Below are 26,802 nucleotides of genomic sequence, written 5' to 3' on the forward strand. Positions count from 1 at the left end.
GAGCACATACACTATATGCGTTGTGTTTTTCTCTCTGGAAGGAGTTCAGCAATTTTCCGTTCAAATGCCACTGCGGCCATGCGAAAGAAATGCCACATGTTTCTACATTTCAGTTGTTTTTAAAGTTTTTATTTTCCTTTCCAATTTTGAGTTTCCGGTTCAGTTTGGATTTTTGTCAATTGTTGAGTAAAGTTGAGTAAAGAGTTTTTCCAAATATCTGAACTTTTATGTTAGACTGTTTTTATCACATTCACGTTCACGTTTTGTTACCACCGCCACTCCTAAAAAAAAAAGAAAAAAAAGAAAAAACCCATGGAATTTACATTTTATGGGTCACATTCTGCGAGTTTCATTTTGGTGTAATCTAGATTTTTGTCATTTAAAAATAAAATTAAATGTATAGAATTTTTTAAAAGTTAAAACTATTTTTATATTTTATATATATTTATATTTTATTTATTAGTATTTTTGTCGATTTTGTATTTCTTTTTCTTTTCCAAATGTAGGTTTTATTGTCCGTCCTATTGATTTTTTTCCACATTATCATTCTTTCCTAAATTATTCCAAGCATTAAAATTTGCCAAAATAAGTTTATTTGCCATTTTGATTCCAGCAAATTTGAGACATTTTGTTAAGTCAGAAGGATTGCTTAGTTTTATATGAATGATATTGTTTAGTTTTAAGTCAAATTTTGGAATTGTTTATGAACTGTGCAGCTTCCAAGCCCACATTTATTTAAAGCTTTCTGTTGAAATTTTTTTTTTCTCTTCCTTAGTAGTGCTTTGTTCATCTTATAGTTTTATACTTTTTTGTACATGAAGACCTCGAGCAAGTGGCCTGGAACTCCTCGGACGTCGGAGCTCACCTGCTTGAGGATCTGCGCGGCCATTTGGTGGCTGCAGTCAAAGATGATGCGGAACTCACGGCTCCTCTTCATCTCCTTGAGAAGGGGCCGCGTGTCGTGCGTGTCCACCGGCAGCTGCCGAATCTTCAGCCGTATGTTGTACCTGGAAGGCGCCATGATCAGCTCCTGCAGTCTTATCAGGCCTGGAAGAGCGGAAAGGCGACACGTCTTCATCGGGTACATTCACAATTCACTACATGAGTGCTGACAAAAATAGGATTTTCTTTGTTTAATTTGACAGACAACAAGGTAATTGTTGTGGTAAAATGTCTGTCAAAAAAGCTCACCAAATGTAGTTAACTGAATTTGAAAGAAATTAACTGTTGTTGCACCTTTTAAAATGTATTTCCGTTTCTCATATTTCCTTATCAGTTTTTGCATTTCTAGACAAAATGTTGATGATTTTATCCAATATGTTCCTTGAGATTAAGATTTTTTTTTACATGTTTTGATGCAATTTTTTTAATCAGTAAAATGTAGTTTTCTTGTCATATTTAGATTTGTTTAATTTTCCCCCCTCAGATTCAAACAGTTAAATGGAAACTTTTTGCTTCCCAGTAAAAAAATAATTGTTCACATTTAGATTTTTCATGTCATATTTTATTTTTGGTATTATTGTTAAAAAATAAAACAGACATGATTTAATTGACATTTTTTTCATGGGTTCCTTGTCAGGTCTTGTTTTTTTTTGTCAAACTTTCATTTTCTTGTTGATTTCAGATTTTTGTCATCTTTTGGTCAAATTTGAATTCTCAAAACTTCATAACTTTTTCACAATCCCATTTTTTTTCAAATTTTTATCATATTTCAGATTCAAGATTTTAATTTAGAGGTTTTTGTCCAAGTTTTCAACAAGTTTTAGTTTTCTACATCCAAGTAATAATATTTAAAACATTTGCATGTTTACATTTTGAATGATCTACATAAAAACACACAGACACATTGACACAATCATTGTACAGTACATATTATACACACACGCACAAATAGAGTAGATCGACTGAAGATATGATTCATTCATTCATATAAGAGTACGAATATGTGAATTGATACAAGCAAAAAGTCTGTATAATACCATTTTCTGCCTTTTTATTAAATTTGATCAAATAAATTGCTATTCATTTTATTACATGTTATGAAGTCTCATTTAGTGGCTTTTAGATGTGTCCCTTAATTTTGTCTGTCAAATGGCACTCACCCGTGCTATCGTCATAGACCACGGTGGCCGTTTTCCACTTGAGGAACTGGACCAGGTCGAGGATAGCGTAGCTGAGCGATGAGTAATCGGGGTACAGGTTGGCATAGAAGGTGTCCCTGTTGTCCATGGGGTGGTGCTTCCAGCGCACCTGCACGTGGGGCACCTCCAGCGCATTGCAGATGGACTGCACAGCGTTGGACGACGAGCTGTGCGACGGCCCAAAGATGGCCACTACGCCCAGGGACAGCTGGTCGCACGCTGCCAAAGTTGGAAAAAAAGAGAGAGAGAGAAAGAGAGAGAGAGAGAGAGAGAGTGTGTCAATGGGCGACGTCACGTGACACGATTGTGCTTAATTTGTTATCACTCTTTATTTTATATTTTTACATTTATTCGGTTGAACACATTTGTTTCATTTGTTTTCTCTCAACAGATTTTTATGGTTTTTTTTTTGGGGTGTGGGGGTCATATTTTGATTTGTTTTGTTTTGGGGGAGTTTAATGTAGATTTTTTTTAAAATTAATTTTCAGGGGTTACTCAAATTGTGATTTTTCTTTTGGAGCAAGATTTTCTGAATTTCTTTGTAATTTTTTAAAATTGTTTTGGAAACTATTGAGTTTTCTTGTCAAATTTATATTTCTGTCAAAATTGGAGAATTTTGGCAGTTTTTCACATCGTTTTAAATATCATAAAAATATATCATTGAGGTGTTTTGTTCTTCATCTAAATGAGGTCTGTAAAGTCATATTTTATATATTTTTTTCAAATTTTGAAATTGTTATTTTTGTGTATTTTCAAAAAATGATAATTGTCAGGATTTTATTCATACTGTCAAAATTCTATCTTTTCGGTAAATCTCAAGTCTGTTTGCAATTATTCTTTCACAGATTTTCCGGTTAAAATCAGGATTTCATCAATTTCGGGTCACATTTTGAGGGTTTTTTTGGGTCAAATTACAATATATTAATCACAAAAAAATAAGACAATTGAGATTTACTTTTATGGTAGTTTGCTTGTCAAGTGTAGATTTTTTTTGTCATTTTTTATGTTAATTTATTTGCTGCTCTTTGTTATTTAGTGTTTGGGTGGAAACATTTTTGTCCAAAGAATATTTTGTAAAGTTCAGATTTTTTGGGGAGGGGAGGTCATATCTTAATATTTTTTTTAATTCACAATTTGTTACGTTTGTCAAAACAGAATCACTTTATTTATGGACAAATTCTACTCACCTATGTTTCATTTTGATATTTGACTGAAATGCAACGATCCAAATGTATACATATAAAATTTAATTGGAAAGTGGCCATCAACCAGCCACTAAGACATTGACCCACCTTTCCTGGATGCCTCGAAGCTATCATAGATGTTAATCCTCTGTATGTCATACGTCAGCGTGGTGTTGGGCAGTAAGGTCCGGTTTCTGTTGATATTGTTGACGGCAAATTTGAAGGCCAGCTCCTCGGCGCTGACCAGGGAGACGGGTCCGTCTGTTTGCTCGAAAATCCCGCCTGGATAAAAGCATATCGGAGAAATAAACAACCACATTAGCATCGATCATCTTCAACAAAAGATGCCGGGCCTTCGTGTGACTAAATGGAGGGAAAATACAGATAAACACGCAGGGAATCTTTGAAGTCTGAAGCCTTAATGGCTTGAAAGAGCGTCATGTGTTCCATCAGGCATGCCAAACATCCAAGTAGCTCGCCCGCCTCCCTCTCCATTCATGAGTCTTTTTTTATTTCAATGCAAAAGAAGAAAATAAGTGCCTACATGCGCATTATAGTGTGTACACGAAAGTGTCTTTCTGAGGTAGATATTCACTTCTCAGCCACATACTACATTGTGTTCACCAGGGGCTGGTTTGCAGATAACTAGTTACTGATATGCGATTGACTCTCGAGGGTACATGCAAACTTTACTTTTTCTTTTTTTTTTACATTTAATTATGTTTTGATTGTATGTTTTGATCCAAATAATATTGTGGGGTGTTCATTTTATTATTTAAAAATATATATATATACGTTTTGTTTTTGTGAAAGGAGAGGGAACAGATAACATTTCCAACTTGAGATCCAAGAGATTTGAGTTGGAAGGGTGATCGGGGAACAAAATCCAATTCATAAGTCAAGCTGCCGCCTTACAATATGCTGTGCAAATATTTTCCGATATGTTGTTTTTGTAGCCGCTTAGCTCAAATCCTTTGTTGGATTGCGGTATGACAACGCAATGCGCACATAACCCGTGGGAACGCCTTGCACTGGATGAAATGAATCCTTTCCATTTTGCACAGCACAAAGCTAAATCTCGTTAGTGTACATTAAGTAATTGCTCGACTATACACTAATTTGACGGTTAAAGAGGGCAGAATGCACATTTCTCAGAAGCACTTTCATAAATTTGATCAGCTCCTCAGAAAAGGAAAACGCTGTGGATAATTTGCTTTTAGTGAGCTGCCATTTAGTTCAGCACATTGTTTAGTAGCATCGTGCATTGAGGGAATTTTACTTTGATGCACACATTTCTATGAATGGAAAAACTCAACTCCATGTTTGACAGGAGAGTAAAACTATTAACAATGATTAGTCCAGTTTTCAAACTGGAGAGGGTGAGGGTTAGGTGGTGCGCGTCATTATAAGGCCGGGGGGCTACCGTGAACACTTTTCATTATTAAGTTACATCGCAGCTGTTGTTCATGTTTTCATTGTATAATAATGTTTACAAGTTGGGGGGGGGCAAAAAATGTGCAAGTTTGGTAGCTGAAAATCTCATGTCCAAAAAGGGGGGCGCTGTAAAAAAGTTTGGCAACCACTGGATAAGCCCAACATCTCAAAGTGGTAAGTAGAAAGAATAAATTGACTAGTGAATAAATACTGGTGAATAAAAATTGATCATTTTGACCTAACTTTCCAGTGTCTCTACAAACAAAAATGGCCTGTGTCAGATATCAAAATAAATACACGACTAAATTAGAATTGTATGATGATTTAACCCCCTAAATTCCTTGCAATTCCAGGTTGAAAAATGTTCTTAATATGTTGGACTATTTGCTCACACATTTGCTTACAAAATGGTGAACCTCGCCCAACTGAGCCCTTCAACATGGCTCCTTATATACCCAATCACGTTGCTTACCCATTGTGTGTTTTTAGAGCATTCCCCAAGTTTCCAAGTCTTAAGGTCCCGTGTCCCAGGTTTTTAGGCATGTATTTGAGGGATGAAATTCAAAATGAGAGAATATTTGCAAAGAAAAAATTACTTTCATCCGTTTGAACCTTAAATCCCATGTCAAAGAAATATTTAGTCAATTCAATTGATTATGAGCTGAAAATGGTTTGCGAATCACTTCGTTTTTTCTTTACATCTTTGCAATTGGAGTTTGTGCATGATTTCCTTTTAGTAATGATAAATAGCGACACTTGTGACCCAAACTCTGTTCAACGCAGGAAGTGAAGGGCACAGACCTCAAGGGAACAACGATGACATGTCGTCCGAAGTCAAAATGTGACATTTTCGCCTGGAGATACCAATGGAAATAAACAACAAGACAAACCAGTCGGTGTGTTGCATGAAGGCGCGCACGCTCCGCTGTTGTGCCCGCGAGCCAGCTTAAGTCGGCTCGCTCTCAACGGCGCCGGGTCCCGATGAAAACGCTTATTTTTAACATGCGTTGACTGGCTTCACAGAGTGAGATGTGAGTGACGGAATGACAGCGTGCCAAACGGAACGACGACGCCGCCGCCGCGGGTTGTTTTGCTTTTTGCTTTCATGCTGCCTGCTGATTTTCTTTCATAATGTTTACCGCAATAACTTTTGTGTCCTGTAATTTTACTTAAGTAGGCGGAACAGGAAAAATATCTCGTGGTGTTTCTCACAAAACGCAAGGCAATTTCCATCCACTAATGCGACAGAACATACATAGAGTATACATTCCTCTTTCATATTCCCTATTTGCTACATAGAATTTTTGGGGGAGTTTAGGTGTGGTGACACCAAGCTCATTACACTGTATATCCAGTCATCACTAGGTGGATCACAGATTTTCAGTTTATTGACTATCTCTTAAGACTTTGCGGTGATTATTTTTTCCCACACGGACTGATAGCCAGAAGCAAAGAGTGCTTTTAAGACAGAGAATCTCCAAAGTTTGGGATCATTTCACACTAACTAAAGACTAACTAACTAAACTAAACTAACTAAAGAGCAATGTACTGATTGCAAAGTGGAGCTGACTTAAGTTACTCAACTTGCACGTCTCTGGTAAACATCATTAGCTCTTGGAATATACCACAATCACTAGTTAGAATGAATTGTAATCCTATCAGATGGTTCGGATGGAGGGAAGATGGAAAAGAGCCGCTGGAGCATTTTCCATTTACTTCATGAAACAGAGTAACAAAATAAATTAAACAAGTATATTCTTACAGACAACCTCAACTGATACCGTCACTCTGCACACAGAGCGACAAAAGCTAAAGCTGGTAAATACCTCTAGCCGCCCATGTGTACATCCCGATTCGCTTACAGACACTTTACTCAATGAGCAAGGCTGGTCGTTTAAAGGGACACACACTCGCAGTCCCAGTTACTATGGAGAAGAATGTGTGCACGGGACCCCGAGTGGACAGAAATAATACCTACACTTTACATGCATATACTGATTGTTGGTAATGTGGTATAAGCATGAGGCTTGAAAGAATACAAACAATAGTTGGTCGCTACTTTCTGGATTTTGTCTATTGCAGGGCAGGTCTGGAATATAGAAAAACACAAAAAGGTAACCTTTTTGTGAAATGTATTCTTTTAGGCAGTCTTTAAAATTTATTTCTTAAATAACAACAACATAATTCTTAATAATTTCTACCTGAGTTGATCTAACTGGACTGAAATTTCCACAGTTTTTAAAAGATGTCTCATTTCACTGATTTACAAACAAATGTATATTTTTTTACTTATTCAACCTTAGTAATGTATTTTTGACATTTCTAGTAATATTGATAGACCATTCATGTTTAAATATTGTAACTGAGTGTTTGGTGTAATAGTGCCGATTTTACTTACGGGTTTTTTCGACATACAATTCATCTCACTGACAGTCTTTTTCTTTGACTTTTGAGCGAGAATTAGGGATGAGTGCAGTCTAGTGGCACTGAATTCAGCTCAGTTAAATTTGTCAACTCGTGAAAATTATTTTAAAAAAGAGGCTTCCCTCCGTGTATTGCCTCCCACAGTTGAAGTTCACTGTCAAACTAAAAAGAAAAAGGGAATTACAGTCTTTTTAAAATGACCACATTAAATAAACACTGAAAATGCCATACACAGGCTAACAAATAATATGGGTGTCATTCCTCTTTAAGCGAAAACTATTTAAACACAAATGGCACGATAAGACATGATGGCAGAGATCCATCCATCCATTTTCTTAGCCGCTTATCCTCACAAGTCTCACGGGAGTGCCGGAACCAATCCCAGCTCTCATCGGGCAGGAGGGTACAGCTTGAACTGGTTGCCAGCCAATCGCAGGGCACATGGAGACAAACAGCCGCACTCACAGTCACAACTAGGGGAAATCTAGAGTCTCCAATGAATGCATGTTTTGGGGATGTGGGAGGAAACTGGAGTCTTGGAGAAAACCCATGCAGGGATTGGGAGAACATGCAAACTCCACACAGGCGGGGGTGGGATTTGAACCCCAGTCCTTAGAGCTGTTTAAAAACTGTTTAATTATTTCTGTTCTATTGAAAGATGTTGCTACTGTTTGCTTTCCAAGTAGAATATGCGAGAATGTTTTTTTGCTCATTAAAATCTTACATTTTCAGGTGGTTGGAGCATTCTAATGGAAGAAATTATTATTTGACAGTATTTTGAGTTAATAGTATATTCACAGAATGAATTAAAGCTCATATCTCAAGACACTACATTAATTGCTTGATTTTATTTTTCAGAAAGTCCCCGTCACATTCTGTTTAATTTACAATCATTTTAGGAACGTCTTTTTTAATTATGTATGAAAGGACATTCATGACAATTTCCATATTTTTCCATTGAAGGACACTGGAAAAATGGAAGCAGAACGCGGGCCACTTCACCTTCTGTTTGTATAAAATTTGCAAAAACCAATTCAATATCCCGTAGGTGAAGCATTTTGCAGTTAAACACATTTTTTAAAAAAATGCTTTGTATTCTCAGTAACTAAAAAACAAATTTGCATTAGTGTGATCATTTTTTAATTAAAAAATGTAATAGAATTTTTTGGTAGATATTTGATGAACTCAAACCTGTCAGTAACAGTGTCAATATAAAATATGATTGCTATGTAAACACTATGAAATAACGCAACACTTGGTAATTACACTGTGAGGAAGAACACACACCTTGACCTCATTAATTGAAACAAAAAGCATTATTGGTGTGTGACTACTATGTAACAAAATGTATTTTTATTAAGATAGAATCCAGTAATTGACTTTTAATCTCATTCATCTCCTCATCCATTTCCATAAAAAATAAAATATTTGACTTCCCACGTCGGAGTCAAAAGTTGTCTTAGTTTGAAGTAATTGTGAGGTAATAACAACTTCTTTGTGATTTTCTCTATATTCTATATAATCTCATCGAAATCCATGTAGATCTTGCAGTAGTGTGTCTAATCTTGGTAATATTAATAAATTAAGATACCATTGTTGCTGTGTAATTACAATGGATAAACACATCTAATGGCGTTTTGATCCAGTTCGATGGTAACTTGATCACAAATGGCCCAGTACCATACATTTGTATATCAATAAGGTATAAAGACTTTTCCAAATATTCCCATTGTTTTGGCGCAAACAATTCCAGGTACATTCTGAAAATATTCAGATTTATACTATTAGCTTGTTGCTAATAACATGATCGCTCAGAAAAGTTTTAATGAAAAATAAAAGATGCCAGAAGATTTTTGCGATAATCTGCAGCACTCCCGCAAAAGTTGTGAGGATAAGTGGCTCGGGTCATGCATGGATGGATTGCAAAGTCAACCAGAACTCTTGACAATGTCAACTGACCCAACACACCATGCAAACTAATGTGGGAACATTTCATAAAGAGCACGTTGTTCATGTATACACAGAAAATACATATAAATTGTGGCAGCGCATGAAAAATAAGTACTGTAATTTCCGGCTTATAAGCCGCGACATTTTTTACACGCTTTCAACCCTGCGGTTTATGCGGTGATAAGGCTAATTTGTGCATTTTTTTCTAACGACGGAAAGGGGGCACTCGAGCGTAAAAGGTAAGAGTGTGACCAGTGGAATATATGTGCCGAGTCCGTGATTTTAGCTAGCGTGTTTCAGCTGCATCTCAGTGATTTAGGTATTTTTTTTTTTTTTTTTTAACTGGCTCCGTTAGTGCTGTCCTTGGGTTTCAATGTGGGTTTCAATGTGGGCTCTTCCAGCTTTTACACAGGTGTGGCTTATCTACGTACCAAATGGTATTTCCTTTATAAATGTACTCGGTGAGGTTTATAATCAGGTGCGCTCTGTAGGCTGGAAATTACGGTAAAAGTGTTTGACCAAACAAAACTCTTTTGACCTCAAGCACTTAAGACATACATTGTAATCCTGCTTTTGAGACATGCTTTTGCTCCACAAATCTTGATTAGCAGTCAATTTTAGAATTTAAGTGATTGTCACTGTAACTTCCAGTGGACAACACCCCCCCCTCCAAAAAAAAAAAAAAAACAGCCACCTATACAGAAAAATTGCTATTAATGTGTTCACTCTCCTTACGGTCCATGTTGCACTTACCAACGGATTGGTTCTGGCCTGCAGGGCGGATTTTGACAACTCTGATATACAGAAAAAAAGATATGGGACCTTGGGTTGATGCTCATGCTTTCACCCACGATATGTATTGTATCCATTGTGCTTGCGGGCGGGAACTGCTGGTGCTACTAGTACTACTAATACAATCAGCTATTGCTGGTTGTTATACTTGTATTTGGAATTTCCTGGACTCTGCCTCTGAATAACTTCCAGTCACCCTTGAGGCGAGGCAGTGTTGGCTTTCAGAATAACCGCCCCACGTCACCCCCCTCCCAAAAAAAAAAAAAGACAAAGCACCAACCGGGGCCTTACCAGCCCTTTCATCAAGAATGCAGTCATCTGTAATTTCTTGTAACGACGCAACAACAAAAATCTCCACAACCCCACGTGAGTCAATTTGTTAGTGTTAATCAACGAAGGCTATCATGACAGGAAATTAAAAAATGCTGCTCCGCTTAAGAGGCTAGCTTGTTCATGCACTCAGATGATAACGTCCTCGCTTCAAGCTTTCGCTCTTATTGCGATGGTAAAAGCTGTCAGTCAGATAGGAAGCCAGAAAGATAGATATGGTATCATTTAGATTAGGATTAGCAAAGACAAAAAAAAAAAAAAATACATGTGGTTGTTTTATTCTGTTGCTGACCAAAAAACAGCAGCAGTGAATAATGTAAATTATTTCTCAGTTTAATTCAAGAGGAATATCGCTCAATTTTGTAAACAAGTTTGGCGTGCCGGACTAAAGACGATGTGGAAATAATTAGCGTTCCAGTAGATGTTGACGTGTCGTCACTCACCAATATTGTGTGCAGTGTTGCCTTGAATTACACATTTAATGTCTCCTGTGACCAAACTCGTAACTCAAAACACATCTCAAATCATCTTCCCACATTGAAATGAATAGAAATGATATTTATCTAGAGTAGGACCATCATTCAAACACAATGCAATATTTTTAAATAAAAAGTACTCTACAGTATTGCAATTTATAGAAGCATAAAGTAACAGCATAAATAGAATGTAAAGAATGAACCAGCTTGATCGCCATGATTGACCAATTATGAGGGTAGTATGATACAGATACTGTACATACGGAGATAGAATACATGACTAAGTGCTCAGTAAACTGGGTTAAAATTTAATTTCAGGGTATTGAATCGATCACAACTAGAATATTGTATTTGTCGGAGAAGATGTTTCGCCTCTCATTTGAGTCATCAGTTCATGCAACAACATGGGCAGATTTGGAGTGGAGTGGCTCAAATCAGAATTTTGTGTCCCAACTAGACCTTTTTGGATGAAAGGGAAAATAGCTTGATTGATTCATTTCCCTGAGAATGAAATGACCTCGATGAGCAAAAATATTCACAGGCAATAAGATTCATCGTTTTTTGCAGAGAGGAAGAATATATGAATGTGAGTATTATTATATTTTCTGTCAATATTTGTTGCTGCACCACATGTACTTCAAAATGCATTGCATTAAGGGTGGTATCCTTAATATGATGCTCGTTTAATTAGCCCATCTATGGCAGACTTTTATATTAGGCAAGGTTTTGTTACTTCGACAACTTTTTTAGCTTGTACTGCTAGCAATTATTTGTGTTCTGTTAATTTTGACAATAAACACCAACTAGGAGTTGCACTATACAGGTCAAATAGGTCTTTTTTTTTTTTTTTTTTGAAAAGAGTTGTTCACTGCTTACCAAAAAGGTGCTTGTTGCGGAGAGAGTTGAGAGGAGTTTATTACGACTGGCTAACTTTTCCATGCCAATTATTTGCTCACAAGTCAAAGAACAAGCAACAACTTGTATGTCAAAAAAACTTGTAAGTTGGATCAGTTTTACGTCGAGTATATTCATGATTATGTTTCAGGGCTCTATGCAACTCTTTTGATAAGCTGACTCTGACTTGGTTCATGACATCTTGAAATATAAGCTTTATTAATTTCGCTTACACTGGACATAAAGTGCATTACACCAGCATCAATGTCATCCTTTGGCTACATATGAGTAAAAAAAAGCCCCCTTCTTTGAAGCAAAACTGGATTGGCCATTCTTGCAGTCTGGTGTTTAAAGCGAACGTTTGACAGCGACAAGGGAAAGCGCTGACAAGCCAGCGTTTGCAGATATTAATTGCAAAATGCCACAAATGCCAATTAATGTTTTACAAATGGCGGGAGAATTATAATTACAGAATTATAACCATTTCCTTGGATGAAATATAGAGAACACATGGATATAGTAGAATCCATTAACATACAATATTTTGTCCCTGGAAGAATAGCCCGGGTCATTTACAGTACCTTGTGAAAGTATTCGGCCCCCTGGAATTTTTCAACCTTTCGCCACATTTCAGGCTTCAAACATAAAGATATCAAATTAGTTTTTTTTTGTCAAGAATCAATAAGTGGGACACAATCATGAATTGGAATAAAATTTATTGGATATTTAAAACTCTTTATACAAATAAAAACCTGAAAAGTAGGGCGTGCAATATTATTCGGCCCCCTTGCGTTAATAATTTTTGCAGAGCCAGCTTTTGCTGCAATTACAGCTGCAAGTTGCTTGGGGTATGTCGTTCTCAGTTTTGCACATCGAGAGACTGAAATTCTTGCCCATTCTTCCTCGCAAAACAGCTTGAGCTCAGTGAGGTTGGATGGAGAACGTTTGTGAACAGCAGTCTTCAGCTCTGCCCACAGATTCTCGATTAGATTCAGGTCTGAACTTTGACTTGACCATTCTAACACCTGGATACATTTATTTGTGAACTATTCCATTGTAGATTTGGCTTTATGTTTTGGATCATTGTCCTGTTAGAAGATAAATCTCCGTCCCAGTCTCAGGTCTTTTGCAGACTCCAACAGGTTTTCTTACATTATTAGTGCATTTTTGTTTTTTAAATAGGAAGTGATAAGGTTTACTACTAGGTAGTGTTGCTATTTCTAGAACTAAAAACCAAAATAAAGTCAGGAGGTTGCAGCGAAGGGATTTGACTCACCAATTCCATTGCTACAGAAGTCTTAGCAATGCCTGTTAAAATCCTCTTCACAAACACAAACCAAACTCAAAATGAGGAAAAAAGGGGGACTGTAATGGGAGCATGCTGAAATATGAAATTTTATTGCATTGCATGTTAATATTGTGCTGTCATGAATGAAGTCTAAATACCTAACAGTGCCACCTGTAATTAGGCAACGCGAGAAGAATTATTACATTTTGTGAAGTATGATTGTGGTGACTTGACTGCGTATGGTTTTGTGTCTCACAGATCTCAAAACTTGATGGATACACTTATAATAAGGAATAATTATTCAATTATATAGTCCCAAATTAAACCAAAAACAAAGAAAATTAGATGAGTTTTAACAACCACATAGCCTAATGCTAACAGATAATGACAAAATGCCTTGGAGGGGCTAACAAATAGAATCAGTGTTGCATTGTTATGACTATTTCAGCAACAGATAGTGCATTTCAACTCAAAGAGTGGAGAAACACATTTGGACAGATAATATACTTATATTCAAAGGCATTATTATTTACCTTCTATAAAGAACCACGTATACTATTGTGTCTTAATGAGGAGCATGAGGAGAAATGCTCAAAGTATCTGTATGTCTTTATTAGACTGACCCCAAGTGTCCAATTCAGACACCCCAAAGGAAAAGAATCATATCCATTCAAATGAAGCCAAAATGTGGCAAAATATATATTTGGGATGTGGGATGAAAACGGAGTGCCCGGATGAAAACGACAAAGGCAAGGAGAGAACATGCAAACTCGAAACAGGATTTGAACCCCGGTCCTCAGAACTGTGAGGCAAATGTGCTAACCAGTCGTCAACAGTACCGCCACTTTCTTTTCTTTGCATTTTATGAAATGTTTTGAGTCTTAAAAAGAGAATAAAAATATCTTTTCTTCCTCCATTTTGTCTTCTTCTTTACATTACTGTACTTTTTAAAACAAATTAATATTATTGCGTGTTATTTTTTCCTCCTTGAAAAACAATTCCCCTTGGGGGAGTTAGGTTGGAATAAATTAACAGCATTTCACTTCATTTCTATGTGGAAATATAATTATGTATTTTGTGTGATCTTGGAGCAAATTAAAGTTGTATTAATTGCAAATAATTTATAAATTTAAATGAAAATTGAATGCAGTGAAAATGTGTCAAATATTAGCGGGTCCAATACAGTCCTCTTTTACATTACAAACATTTCCTTTTATGTCCAACTAATTACTGTACTGTTCATTTTTGTGTCAAGCCGAAACAAAATTCTCGTGCGAAAGAGTTTAAAAGTGTTTTTTTCAGTTGCTATAACAACTACAATGTGATATTCATCACTTTAAAAGCTTAAACTGGAGCTTTGCACGTGTTTTACCGCAGATTACGACGGTCATTATTAGTTGTAAGACCTCAAGGCAATTCCCGGGCATATCGACTTGATGCCATGAATTAAACATAAGATGCATTCATCTGCAGATTTCCCACCTTGGGGCATGAAAAAAAAAGATGTATTTATTCAAAGTAAAGAATGTTTAGTTAATGCTTGTTGCTTGCTTCCATTCATCTTTCCAAGCGCTTCATCCCGTTATTGTAATCATTCACCCGCTAATGGAGTGTTTAACTTTTGTGTTGTCACGGCTGACTGAGAGCAAGTAATCGGCGCAAATGATCGGACGGCATCATTAATAAACCACACGTATTGACGACCCTGTTTCCACGTTTGTCGTGTGCCCGTATTTTTTGGTGAGCAAATTGTCCCTGCAGCAAAAAAAAGGTATCCACCACAGTCAATGTATGTATATATATATATATATATATATATATATATATATATATATACATATATATACGACAGCTACGACAGCTGTTCAAGTAGTAGCTTTGACGAAGTAAAACATCAATTTATCTACAAACATATATTTTGTGTTTCCTCCCCCTATTCACCCACAAGGATGGCATCTACCCTAGTGGAGACTTTGAGGAAACACCACTATGAATTATTATACCTGTGAGTATGACATCTGTTGAAGTGGAGGCTTTGAGAAAATACAGTAAGCATCACAGCCACATTTCTTTTCTTTGCGTTGACCCGGCAATTAACTGAGTCAGGACATCGACTCAAGAGGAGGCTTTGGGGAAGTTCTCTCTTTTTTTTTCCCCCAGCTGTCTTAAGCCCATTATTTTGTTTTCCAGCGAAGTAAGTTATTATCCATCCATCCATTATCCAAGCCGCTTATCCTTACAAGGGTCACGGGAGAGTTGGAGCCTATCCCAGCTAGCTTCGGGCGAAAGGCGAAATATACCCTGAGCTGGTCGCCAGTCAGTCGCAGGGCAGATATCGACACCATCACTGAGCGGGAATTGATCACACGCTGCCTGCACCAAAGTCAGGCATGTGTACCACTACATTGTCAGTGACTCGTAAGTTATTATTATTCGACTGGAAATTTGCTGATCTATTTCAGCGGAAACTTTGAGGTTACGCAGTATAAATTCATTCATGATGGGTGGCATATTTCTTTCTTTCTTCCCTGTTTCTTGCATCTTCTAAAGAGTGGTACTGACCACGGGGGAGAAATTGTTGTTTCTGATGCTCAAATGACAGCATGTTGTCATTGCACGTAAGCGATGAAACGCAACGGACAACTGCAAGAGGGGAATACATGCGAGTGCAAATATAACTGGATCCTTTGAAGCCATTATGATGGAAATGAAAGATATTTATTAAAGACTACTTTCTTTTATGGTCCAAAGCAGTACATCATGTTGAAAACTAACGTGAATGTCGGCACCTTTTACACAGGCTTGTTTATTATCATATAAATTGAACACAGAGCCCAACCGTTTTAATTATGCTCCGTCCGGACTTTCCGTTGAGGGCCTTATTTATTAGATACGATTAGTCGCGCTCATTGCGACGGCCTATAATGTCGCTCGTTGTCGCTCCTCTGTCAGAGTCCTGTCAGGTAACAACACATTTGTAAAATCTCATTTTATGCTCAAGCGCTTTTGCTTGGGCAATTTATCGCAGCTATCGCTCAGCCTCACGCCCTTGCTGCTCCCCACCCCACACGCCCCCACCCCCGCCCTTTCTGCTCTCCACCCACTCGTCCCAGTTTAGTGAGGTGTTTGGATCTCATTATCATTCCCAAACAGTCACACGGGATAATCTGTCAGGGCAGGAAGTGTGCAGGGCAACCCGGTCATGATTAGGGATGTCAAGCATGCTTCGAATAGAAAATGCCTTCTCCTTCTCTGATTTTAATGAGTAGATGGCACATACTCTCACCGGCCACAAGATTAGGAACATCCTCGCGAGTTTATGAGAGTCACTTCAAGAATTGTACTACATTTCGCAAAGAGGATAGAGCTTTAAAGTTTTAACACTAGCTCTGTGTCATACATTCATTCTTCTGCTTCTATACCCGTTGGTTTTACATCAGATACCAGTTCAAAAATGACTTGGTTCTTCCAGCACATTCAACATTCAAACATTCAATGCAGCGCAGTAGGTACAAGTGTTCAGCAAAAATGAGGCACTCGTTTTGTTCCAGGAAATTTTATTTTCGTGAGCCAACATGGTCGAATTTGTGACAAGCAAGTTATGTTAGGCAGAACATGCACTGTTACAAACAGTTGACTCTGGCATGCATGCCTACTCATCATCTTCTTTTTCTTTCGGCTTATCCCGTTAGGGGTTGCCACAGCGTGTCATCTTTTTCCATCCAAGCCTATCTCGTGGATCCTCCTCTCTAACACCCACTGTCCTCATGTCCTCCCTCACAACATCCATCAACATTTTCTTTGGTCTTCCTCTCGCTCTTTGCCTGGCAGCTCCATCCTCAGCACCCTTCTTCCAATATACTCACTCTTTCGCCTCTAGACATGTCCAAACTCAAACTCTGCTCTCTCAAACCTTGTCGGCAAACATCCAACTTTGGCTGTCCCTCTAATGAGCTCATTTCTAATCCTATCCAACCTGTTCACACCAAGCGAGAACCTCAGCATCTTCATTTCGGCTACCTCAAGTTCTGCTTCCTGTTGTCCCTTCAGAGCCATCGTCTCTAATCCGTAATTCATGGCCAGCCTCACCACTGTTTTATAAATTTTGCCCTTCATCCTGGCGGAGACTCTTCTTTCGCATAGAACACCAGACATCTTCCGCCAACTGTTCCACCCCGCTTGGTCCCGTTTCTTCACTTCCTTACCACACTCTCCATTGCTCTGTATTGTTGACCCCAAGTATTTGAAGTCGTCCACCTTTGCTAACTCTTCTCCCTGGAGCTTCACTCTTCCTCCACAGCCCCCTCATTCACGCACATATATTCTGTTTGGATGCCTACTCATCAAGTGTGAAATTCCACAACCAGGTGCTCTTTTTGTCTATTGCCTACATTAGAAAATGTGTCTTCAATCGGCTTTTTCTAAAATTAAATAAAACTCCTCACTTCACTTCAGTTTATTCAACAAATGACTCAGCAGCCACAAAGCAATGACCGGCCTCTTTATTTTTTTCACAAGAAAATCATGCCAAAGTCAAAAGGCAAGAAGAGCTACAATGTGGTTCTAATTCCAAAGGTTTTTTGAGAAAATACATTTTAACATAAGGGTGACTAAAAAAAAAAAAAAAAAAAGAAGCTGATTTTACACATTTAACTGAATGTGGGCGGCATGGTCGTGCAACTGGCTGGAGTGTTGGCCTCACAGTTCTGAGGTCCCGTGTTCAATCCCAGACCCGCCTGTGTGGAGTTTGCATGATTTTCCCCGTGCCTGCGTGGTTTTTCTCCAGGCACTCCGGTTTCCTCCCACCTCCCAAAAATATGCAACATTAATTGGAGACTCTAAATTGCCCATAGGTGTGATTGTTAGTGCGATTGTTGTCTGTCTCCATGTGCCCTGCGATTGGCTGGTGACCAGTTCAGGGTCTGCCCCGCCTCCTGCCCAATGACAGCTGGGATTGGCTCCGGCACCCCCATGACCCTTGTGAGGATAAGCTGCTCAGAAAAGGGATATATGAATAGTTGAATGTGACATGCCCATGTGGAGGTTCGTCTTGTGAAGCTTGGGGGAAGTTGCTTTTTGACTTGTATTGAATGAGCCCTTTTAAGATGGAGAGTGGCTCTTTTCGTTGAACATTTTGAATGGGTCTTTGTTGGTATTTTTGGATTGTGTGGTGTATTTTTTTTTTTCCTTCTTCCTTTTGGAATGGGCTAAATTCCTGGGGTGAGTAGTATTTAATATTCTCTTCAGTGATTGTTCAATAAAATAGTTGACAATTCAAAATTGTATTTATATTCTTCTGAATGTAAGTGGAGGACAAAATAAATCCACATACATTCATGTGTTATTCATTGAATGTTACCAATTTGCAGTAGTATTTCTAAAATAATTGTCCTCTGGAAATGTACCAGGAGCTTTCCAGATCACCAAGTTCACCAACAACTATTTTGAGAATCGATTCAGCATTAAGTGATATCACTCAACCTAAAATTGTCCAGATCCTCTGGTTTCAGCATCTCAACAGGAAATATTTTTAGATTTCTGAAGTCCTCCATGAAAGCAGACTAATTATCTTTGTGTTTGATCAAAAGAAAACATTTGGAAACGACTGCTTTTAGTCTGGAAAACAACGATCAAAAGGTGTGTGGGTATACTGATGAATTTTAGGCAGCAAACCAGTAAATGAATCATATCCATTTTCTGCACTATTTGATATAATGTCCTCTTTTTAATAAAGGGATGAACATTTTTTTAAAAAAAGTCATTTTATTCGATTCATTGGGAAAAAAAATTTGATTGTAAATTGCAACCCTCGCCGATTATTTTTTTAAAAAGTAAACTACTGTATGTGCCCTGGCTCAATCAAGGTCAAGAAACACTCTCAGGGGTGTCGTTAACCATCAAGTCAATTATTACTTTCATCCATACTGTGCAACTCAATTTAAAGGCCTCCAGAACAGCCTAAAACGGAGACAGACGTCTGCAACATAAATCTGTGCAAAGCTAAGCAACTGCTACGGATAAACAAAGATGGCATAATTCATGTGAAAAAAATATATATATTTGGACAGGCAAACTTTTGCATGCTTAAAAAGTTGACAGCATTCAGTGCACAGAATATTATTCAGGAATGTATTTTTTTGAAGCTGTAGGCTCACGCTTTCAGAAAGTTCTAAACGAAGTCAAACATATCAGGTTTGGAGTTTGCCACGTCAGAAAGAAGCCCGTGCAAGCAGTGAGGCAAATATCTGCCAGGAAGGTCAAATCGAGTCATTTGCGCAGGCCCGCCTGGGGTGGCTGCTGCAGCGCTATAAAAGTGTGTTCCTACAGAGCTAAGTACACAGCTTATTCATCTGAATGGTACCGCGACCGCCCGGACTGAGAACTCCCTAGCGCTGAAGTGCGGCTCAGCGTAATAGCCTTTCCACCTCAAGGCTTCAGCAGAGAGTTTTATGTTTGCATTCTTGGTGATGGGTCACTTGGGGGGGGGGTGCTGCGGGGTTTCATTTTCATTCCACGCACTTTAGAAGACCTTATAATTTTACTGGCAGGAGCCCGATAGACTCATCCCTGGGGTGAACGCGCTGCACGGATGTATGGTTTGGATCGCTCTGAAGTGGAAATCACAAGGTCAGGCAACTAAATAAAAAGTGTATAGCCTAATTGTTATTGATTTTTTCCTGCACCTAAAACACAATTGAAACAGTGTTTAAGTTAATTCACCTTCCTATAAGGGAACGTTCACACACTTAACAGGTTTGCCTATCAAATTCATTTTGGTCACAGGCCACATCATAGTTAAGGTTTGCCATTCAGACTATGTACTCCACATACTACATTTATTGTCTCGTGAAATTTAGTGTTATACAGCTTATTGTCGCTCTTGGCCAGAAATTGTTGTCCACATTGGGTAAATTTTCAATTACTAAACAGTCCCCACGTGGTGTTTTTTTTTTTTTTAAAGAAATGTTTAACTAAACTGAAGTGTTGAAAATAGCTTGAGAACCACTCTAATAACTCTTGGATATAACAACTGCCTGAGAAGTGTCATATGACTACATTTCCTCAACCCCGCAGGAACCTTGTAGCATGACATTGCCTCAAGATTTATAGGCGTTAGTGTGTTTTTTTAAACAACCATGTTTTCAAATGGGTAAACTTTGGGGTTCTCTCTGTAACCCTCTAAAGTACCACAGGACAGTGCCAAAGCCATAGCTAACAGGAAAGTAGTAATTATCATCAAAAAATTAGATTGAAGTTATACATCTTGACAGATGGAAGATCTTTGTGTGTCAGAGAAGTGTTGTCACTGTATGTGAAGGAATTTGCTCTACATCTACATTTTTTCTCAATTAAATCATCTGTTAAGGTTCACGTTGTAATAAGTGTTGGAAATTCTAAAGTGTTTTTGGCATTATAATTTCATGTATTTGATGGTTTAAACTACTATAATATCTGCGATTCTAACACATTTTTTTTTTGTTTTGCCAATCATAGCAGGGCAAGGCCCCCATTGTAATCACATCAACTATCAATTTGTATTGCGACTTTATGCCGATGCCTGTGTAAACACTAATTGACTCCGGACTGAAAATGCAAACTATCATTGCACAGAGCCTTTTTGTCTCCCCAAAGAACAGTCCATTTTGTGTTTATTTGGTGTCCTGCAGCTCTAGTAATCAGAGAACCCATGGGCAAGAGATAGTCTGCCGCGGTGCTCCGTGTATTTTGAAAACATTCCAAAAAGACAAAATGAAATAGCTGAAAAACTTCAAATACTTCAAAGCCAATAAGGAATAAAATTAGAAGTCTACAGTTTGAGCATGATGAGGCCTCTGCCTATTCTGGCTTCAACACAAGTGGACTATCTAGACCAGGTGTGAGCAAGGTTTAGTCAAGTTTGGTTCTCAAACATGCCCGTTGACAGCTGCGATAGGCTCCAGCACTTCCCGTGAGGATAAGCGACTAAAAAAAGGATTGATTCTCAAACAAAACAGGTATAATATCTTCATTATGCAAAGAGCCCTTGTCTTTATTCTACTTGCTGTTATCGCAAATAACTGGTGAGAGGAATGATCACATTAAGGTGAGTTACACAAAAAGCAATTCATTTTTCAGTCTGAATTATTAGTAATTTTTCTCTCAAGCAGAGTAATAATGATCATGAAAAGCGACCAAGAGGAGCTGGACATCATCACTGGATTATATCTAATGTTCTTTTGATTTCCATTGTGCACCATGGCTGTGATAATGAGGGCTAAGGTGCCAATTGCAAACAATAATTCACAATTCTTTCATACAAACAAATGGCAGTGAACAGACCAGGACAGAGATCGTCCAATGACAAATGTCACCCTGTTTTTTTTTTCCCCTTCTCCAAAGTCACTGCTAAATATAAAGCTGGCCTACTTATTATTCCAGTGGACTCCACATACAGACACACAGAACATTAACATGGACAAATGAGGGGGGGAGGTGCGGGTCAGACCATTCGGGACACCTTTGGCTAGTTTCTGGAACAGGAGGCTCTCTTCCACATCCCTTAGAAAAAGAAACCAAAAAAAAACTAGCATGTTCGAATTGAAGCCGAAGGCACTCACTCTCTTTCTTCAACTTTCTGGTGGCACGAGAGTGGAGATTATTCCCTCGAGGAGCCTCCAAAATGGGGGAAGGGGCTGCGGTACAGTGCACTCATGAGGATTAGAGAGAGGCGCTGGCGGCGCTAGGATTGGAAGGGGCAGCCATCCAACGGACATTAACATACGCCCGATGAACACAATTGGACATTAAAGGTACTAAAGGTGGACGTTTTGACGTTCACAGATGGCCGTAAAAATCAGTGGCGCAAAAAAAGCCACTAACAAAAAAAATAATGTCCTCGGCGTGGACAGCAGGTAGTAACAGCTTACTTTTGCTGTTTGTTTTTGCTACTTACTGTTTTTTACCATCTTGTGATTATCACGCATCCAGAAGGTTGTCACAATACTATTTCCCTGTGCAGCATAACAATGCAAAGATAAGCTCTTTAAACAACGAAATGACTTGCTTTATTTGATGTTTCTTTTCTAAATTTGTAGTCGATATTTTTAATGAGTTTAGAATTTGTTTATTTCTTAGTTTGTGGAACTCCCTGACTAGGATAGGATAGGATCGTGATATTTCAGAGAGTAAGATGGGTGGGTGCGCAGTAGGATTGATGGATGATGAACGGACAATCAGTGGATCACCTCCAGTGCCACTCATAGATTGAAATATTATTTGGTAAATACATATACAGTAGAATTATAAAAATAAAGTACATCAAATAGTGTTAGATCAGGTTGTGTGGCCTTTAGTTACCTTATCTTCTTTTGGATCCGTTATTATCAGTTGGTACAGTACAGTACTACTTATAGTAGTACTGTCAGTAGTATATTTGGCTCAAATTTTGCATTGCATACTGATTTGGCAGTTTGAGGTCTCCACGGTTCCCAAATGACGCACAACCTGGCCACAACTGAATTTTTATGTCCAAACATCAAACATGGTTTAGCTTTGGTAAGCCATTAAATGAATGTTCCCCTCTTATCCTAAAACAATAACACACCCTTTTGTATGATTTTTAGAACTTTTCAAATCTCAGGATCAGGGCAGGCAGGTTTGGTGCAATTCATCGCGATGTGTACGAAATCTTGATGCTTTCAGTCGTCTCGCCCCAGCACTTAATAGAGGTTATAATAGTTAATATATGGTTAATAGTAGTTTAATACTAGTTTTCCATCCAAATGTTAACATCCCGAAGGACTCTTCTCATTACGTGATTTAGGTCAACTCTGATGGTGACATGAGTCCCGTCATTCACATTCAGTTCTTCGACGCCGGCTTTGAAATCAGAGAAAGAATCATCGGGAGATCCAAAATATAGAACCCAATGTTAACCATTTAAATTATTTGGGTATGGTGCCGCTGAATGTGTTTGGAAACAGACCAAGACCTCCATTAGGATGTTTCGATAAAATCTCTCATCCTTGTTTCATTGCATTGCGCACATGCTAATTCAAGTCCAATGACAACATTGTGAGGGAAGAAAACTGAATGAATACACTGAGCATTTTTAATTGAAACTGTCACGCTTTACTGTGTGATATGCCAACTTCCAAATGATTTTGTTTTCCCTGGCTCACAGAAACACCCTCGCCATTCTACCAACATGAATACACTGAAATTCAATACATTTTTTAAAAATTACATTTGGTGAATAATCTTACAAATAAAAGCAACATTTCACCATATGTTATGCACTTTTATTTCCAATCGATGTAGCTGACATCATGTTTTCCACTTTTTCAGCCAGCAAACTAGTAAAGTGCAAGTAGAGCAGCCAAGTATTTTGACTCCATGCACCCATTTTCTACAGCTTATCCAGGTCGGGTCGCAGGGGAAGTAGCTTCAGCAGGGATACCAAGATTTCCCTTTCCCCAGCCACTCCTTCCAATTTCTGGAGGGATCCTGAGGCATTCTCATGCCAACCGAGAGACATAGTCTCTCGAGCATGTCCTGGGTCGTCCCCGGGGTGTTTTTTCCGGTGGGACATGCCCGGATCACCTTACCAGGGAGGCATCCGGGAGGTATCTGGTTCAGATGTCCCAGCCACCTCATCTGTCTCCTCTGAATGCGGAGGAGCAGTGGCTCGACATGGATGTGAAATTCAAGGCCCAGGAGGCAGGTTTGGCCCACCAAATCCCTTTTTGTGTCCCACTAAGCAACTGAGTGTGTCTTCTTCCCATTTCTACCTGATGGAGTTGTTCTTTTCATTTTGGCAGAACATGTGCATGAAAATTGTCATTGTTGCTTCAGCTTTTGCACCTACTCCAAGCATTTTTGTTTTTGCCAAATCTCTTCCAAGTGTCACTGTTTTCCATAACTTCTGATTTCAAACTTAAACTGTTATCACAAAATATACAGATAGGCAATTTTGTATCTGTATCTGCAATAAAATTGTGATTATTTACATAATCTGTAATGCCTGTTACTTTGACACCTCTGCATTTACCAAATTTAGAGGTGAATCTCAGTGTACTTAAGCCACTTAGACCATGAACACTACAGTACTTTTCTTTTCCCCCAGTAAAAATTGTAGAGATGATTGATGATTTTTCAAGTCCCCTTTGAATAGAGCAGTCCTGTTCCAAATAAATGAGCCACTCCTACCCTGCAATTCAACAATGCTAACTGCAGCTTTTGCTACCAGGCGAACGAGTTGTGACGAGATGAATGAGTACTTTCTTGTGAAGATAGCAACCCTAAATCTGAAAAAAAGTAGTAGGCACAGGGGGGAAAAAAACCCAGAACAGGCCAAATAGCTGATGTTATTCTTTAGAAAAAAAATCCAAATGGGTGAACGTAGCGTACTACAAATACGTGGGAGTTCTCATTCAGACTATGTCACCATCCTTCCTTACCGCCTATACCGTATTTAATTTCCCCATGACATTACGCACTGCCATGTGCTAGGTTGATTGTTTAGTTCAAATGCTTATGAGTGTTTGAATAGAAAATCCTCGGGACTAACATATCCTGATCACGTGATCAAAATTGCCAATATAACCCGCAGTGGCAGCTCAAGCCAAAGAACAATTTGCCATTTCGGACTTGGTGGAACTTTTGTCTAAAAAGGACTGAAAATCGCTTCACTCTGTGTTGATGAGAACATACAGTTGAGGCAACGCGTGAGTCACCGTTTTATTTTGATCGAGTGGCAATTCCATAACTCGGGGCCGCGACGAGTGGCGCTAAAACAGGTTCTCTGTGCCAAATACGATCGTGGGAGTCTGTCGGGGAACAATTTGAACAATAACGCTTCAAAGCTCAGAGCTGACAAATTCATTATCCACACAAACCACCTGGCGAAAAGCTTTTCTTTAGAGTGTTTTTGTTTTTTTGCCACTTTCAACTACCTGCACAGTACACACATGGATTTTTTTCTGTCGGGCCCACTCAGTCCCAAGTTCCTCGTGTCAAATCAAGGTCACGTTCTAAAATCCACAGATTTTCCCAAATGCTGCTGCTATAAAGCAAATATGCTTCTTTTAGTTCATGCACGGCATGCAGTATGGCCAGTTCATAAAAAATGCAGTTTGAGGGTAATACGAGACGGCTTCTTAATGATTAGAAGGAATATAGAAATGCTCTTGGTGGGAGTGATGAGGTTAGTCGATGGTGACTTTTCACCTCTGTAGCAGTTATTCCAATTAATGGAGAGAAAGTTGGTCTCTCGGCTTATTTTTTCGGTTATTTCACTTGACAGTAAATGCTTGCATGTACCTTGTTAAGTCGCACACCCTTTTTTTTTTTTTTTACCCAAAAGAGTTGGTGCACCCCCCCGCCGACGCAAACATCCAGAATACTCTCTCCACAACATTTTTCTCCACATTGAGAAGGAGTCGGTCCGATGCTTTATCCATGCACACACCTTTAGTAATCTTTTGCACACAGACATTTCCACATAATTTGAACAATCACAGCAAAGTTTCCATTAAGTTTCATTTTATGTACTAGTCCATTTTAATTGATATTATTTTAACTATATGCATGTTATCAGTCAAAAGGTTATAATTATTTCTAAGTTTCTAAAATTATATTTTTCACACTTTTAATGCCATTATGTCTTTCATTTGGGACCATCATGTGTCCCAAATGGATGTCATGATTTGCAGCATTTTTTTTCTGAAGATGGTGATTAAATATTTTGATTTATAGATTTTTTTTCCTCCTATTGCTAGACATGAATTTTCCATAAAAACTCAAACAAATTCATCTTTGTGTCTTCAGATTTTCTTTTTTTGGCTCTTTTTCAAAGGGTTGACTTTGTCACCCAAGCTGTATTTACTGTTTTTATGTTGTTGCAATACACCAGAGGGATCTGTGCCGGAAGGTGGTAGCCATTTTGTAAATTTTATATATATATATATATATATATATATACATATATATATATATATATATATATATATATATATATATATATATATATATATAATTTAAGCTAAATGGTGTTATTTCCGAGATATATATGAATTTATTAATGTGTCAGAACAAATACATCTATTATTATGAATGTCTAAAGAATGCAATTGGTTTTATGAGTAGGATCATTTTTGCACATATCCACAGTTTGTAGGGAAACACGTAAATTGTGCAAATCATGTGATTGTTCTGAAGCTCTTTTCTCTTGTGCAGTCTTTTTCAAACTTTCCAAGCATCGCACCTTCTTCAATATCCCAACAGAATTGGCGCACCCCCTGCCTCCTACAAATACCATTAACAGTAATGCCCGTCGTGCCCATCAACTTGAAGATGGAGTTTGTACAGCCATCTGTCTCTCACAGATACTCAATAGTAAGGACAGGTAAAACAGAGGACTGTATTGTTATGAAACGCCCTTGTGGAATATTTTTTTAGTCTATTGGTTAGGCTGCACACTCGGATCGAATTTGAAAAAAAAAAACAAGATAAAAACAGCTTTTATGTCCTTGCTTGCTTCCCTCAAATTTCCGGACTGATCAATTCATTCTTTTGTGCCTCAGTAATGTGTTTACCTCTTCAAATAGTACGCTTTTAAATATGGGATGTGAGACTGTGGAGAAGTTTAGTTCCCAAAACTACAGAGAAAACAAGCCTTTAAAACAAAAAAACAAACAACAAAATAAGAAAAACCTTAATTTTGTGCTGATGTACATGTTTTTTGCTTGAGGAAGTTCTTAAAATGGAAAATATTTTGTAGTCTTGTAGTTTTGACCAAAACTTGACAAAATAACTTCTGTAGTAGAAGCACATTTTCCCAGGTGTTTGTTGTCACATTCTGCCAGGCCAAAAAGTATTATTTATTATAAATTATTTGTGCAATCGCTGTA

At 38.1% G+C, this 26,802-nt stretch overlaps 1 protein-coding gene across 4 annotated transcripts in view; it reads right to left on the bottom strand.

The window, feature by feature from the left end:
• grik3 (glutamate ionotropic receptor kainate type subunit 3) overlaps positions 1-26,802 on the bottom strand; it is a 136,159-nt gene that overhangs the window by 67,202 nt on the left and 42,155 nt on the right. For all 4 annotated transcript variants that reach the window (XM_061820577.1, XM_061820579.1, XM_061820580.1 and 1 more), the window contains exons 2-4: positions 3,434-3,607; positions 2,103-2,360; positions 866-1,047 (exon numbers count right to left, since the gene is read on the bottom strand). In XM_061820577.1, coding sequence (XP_061676561.1) covers positions 866-1,047; positions 2,103-2,360; positions 3,434-3,607 — 614 coding nt within the window. The remainder of the gene's footprint in view (positions 1-865; positions 1,048-2,102; positions 2,361-3,433; positions 3,608-26,802) is intronic.

Source organism: Syngnathoides biaculeatus, chromosome 5, assembly GCF_019802595.1.
Source record: "Syngnathoides biaculeatus isolate LvHL_M chromosome 5, ASM1980259v1, whole genome shotgun sequence".
In the NCBI taxonomy this organism is placed as follows: Eukaryota; Metazoa; Chordata; class Actinopteri; order Syngnathiformes; family Syngnathidae; genus Syngnathoides; species Syngnathoides biaculeatus.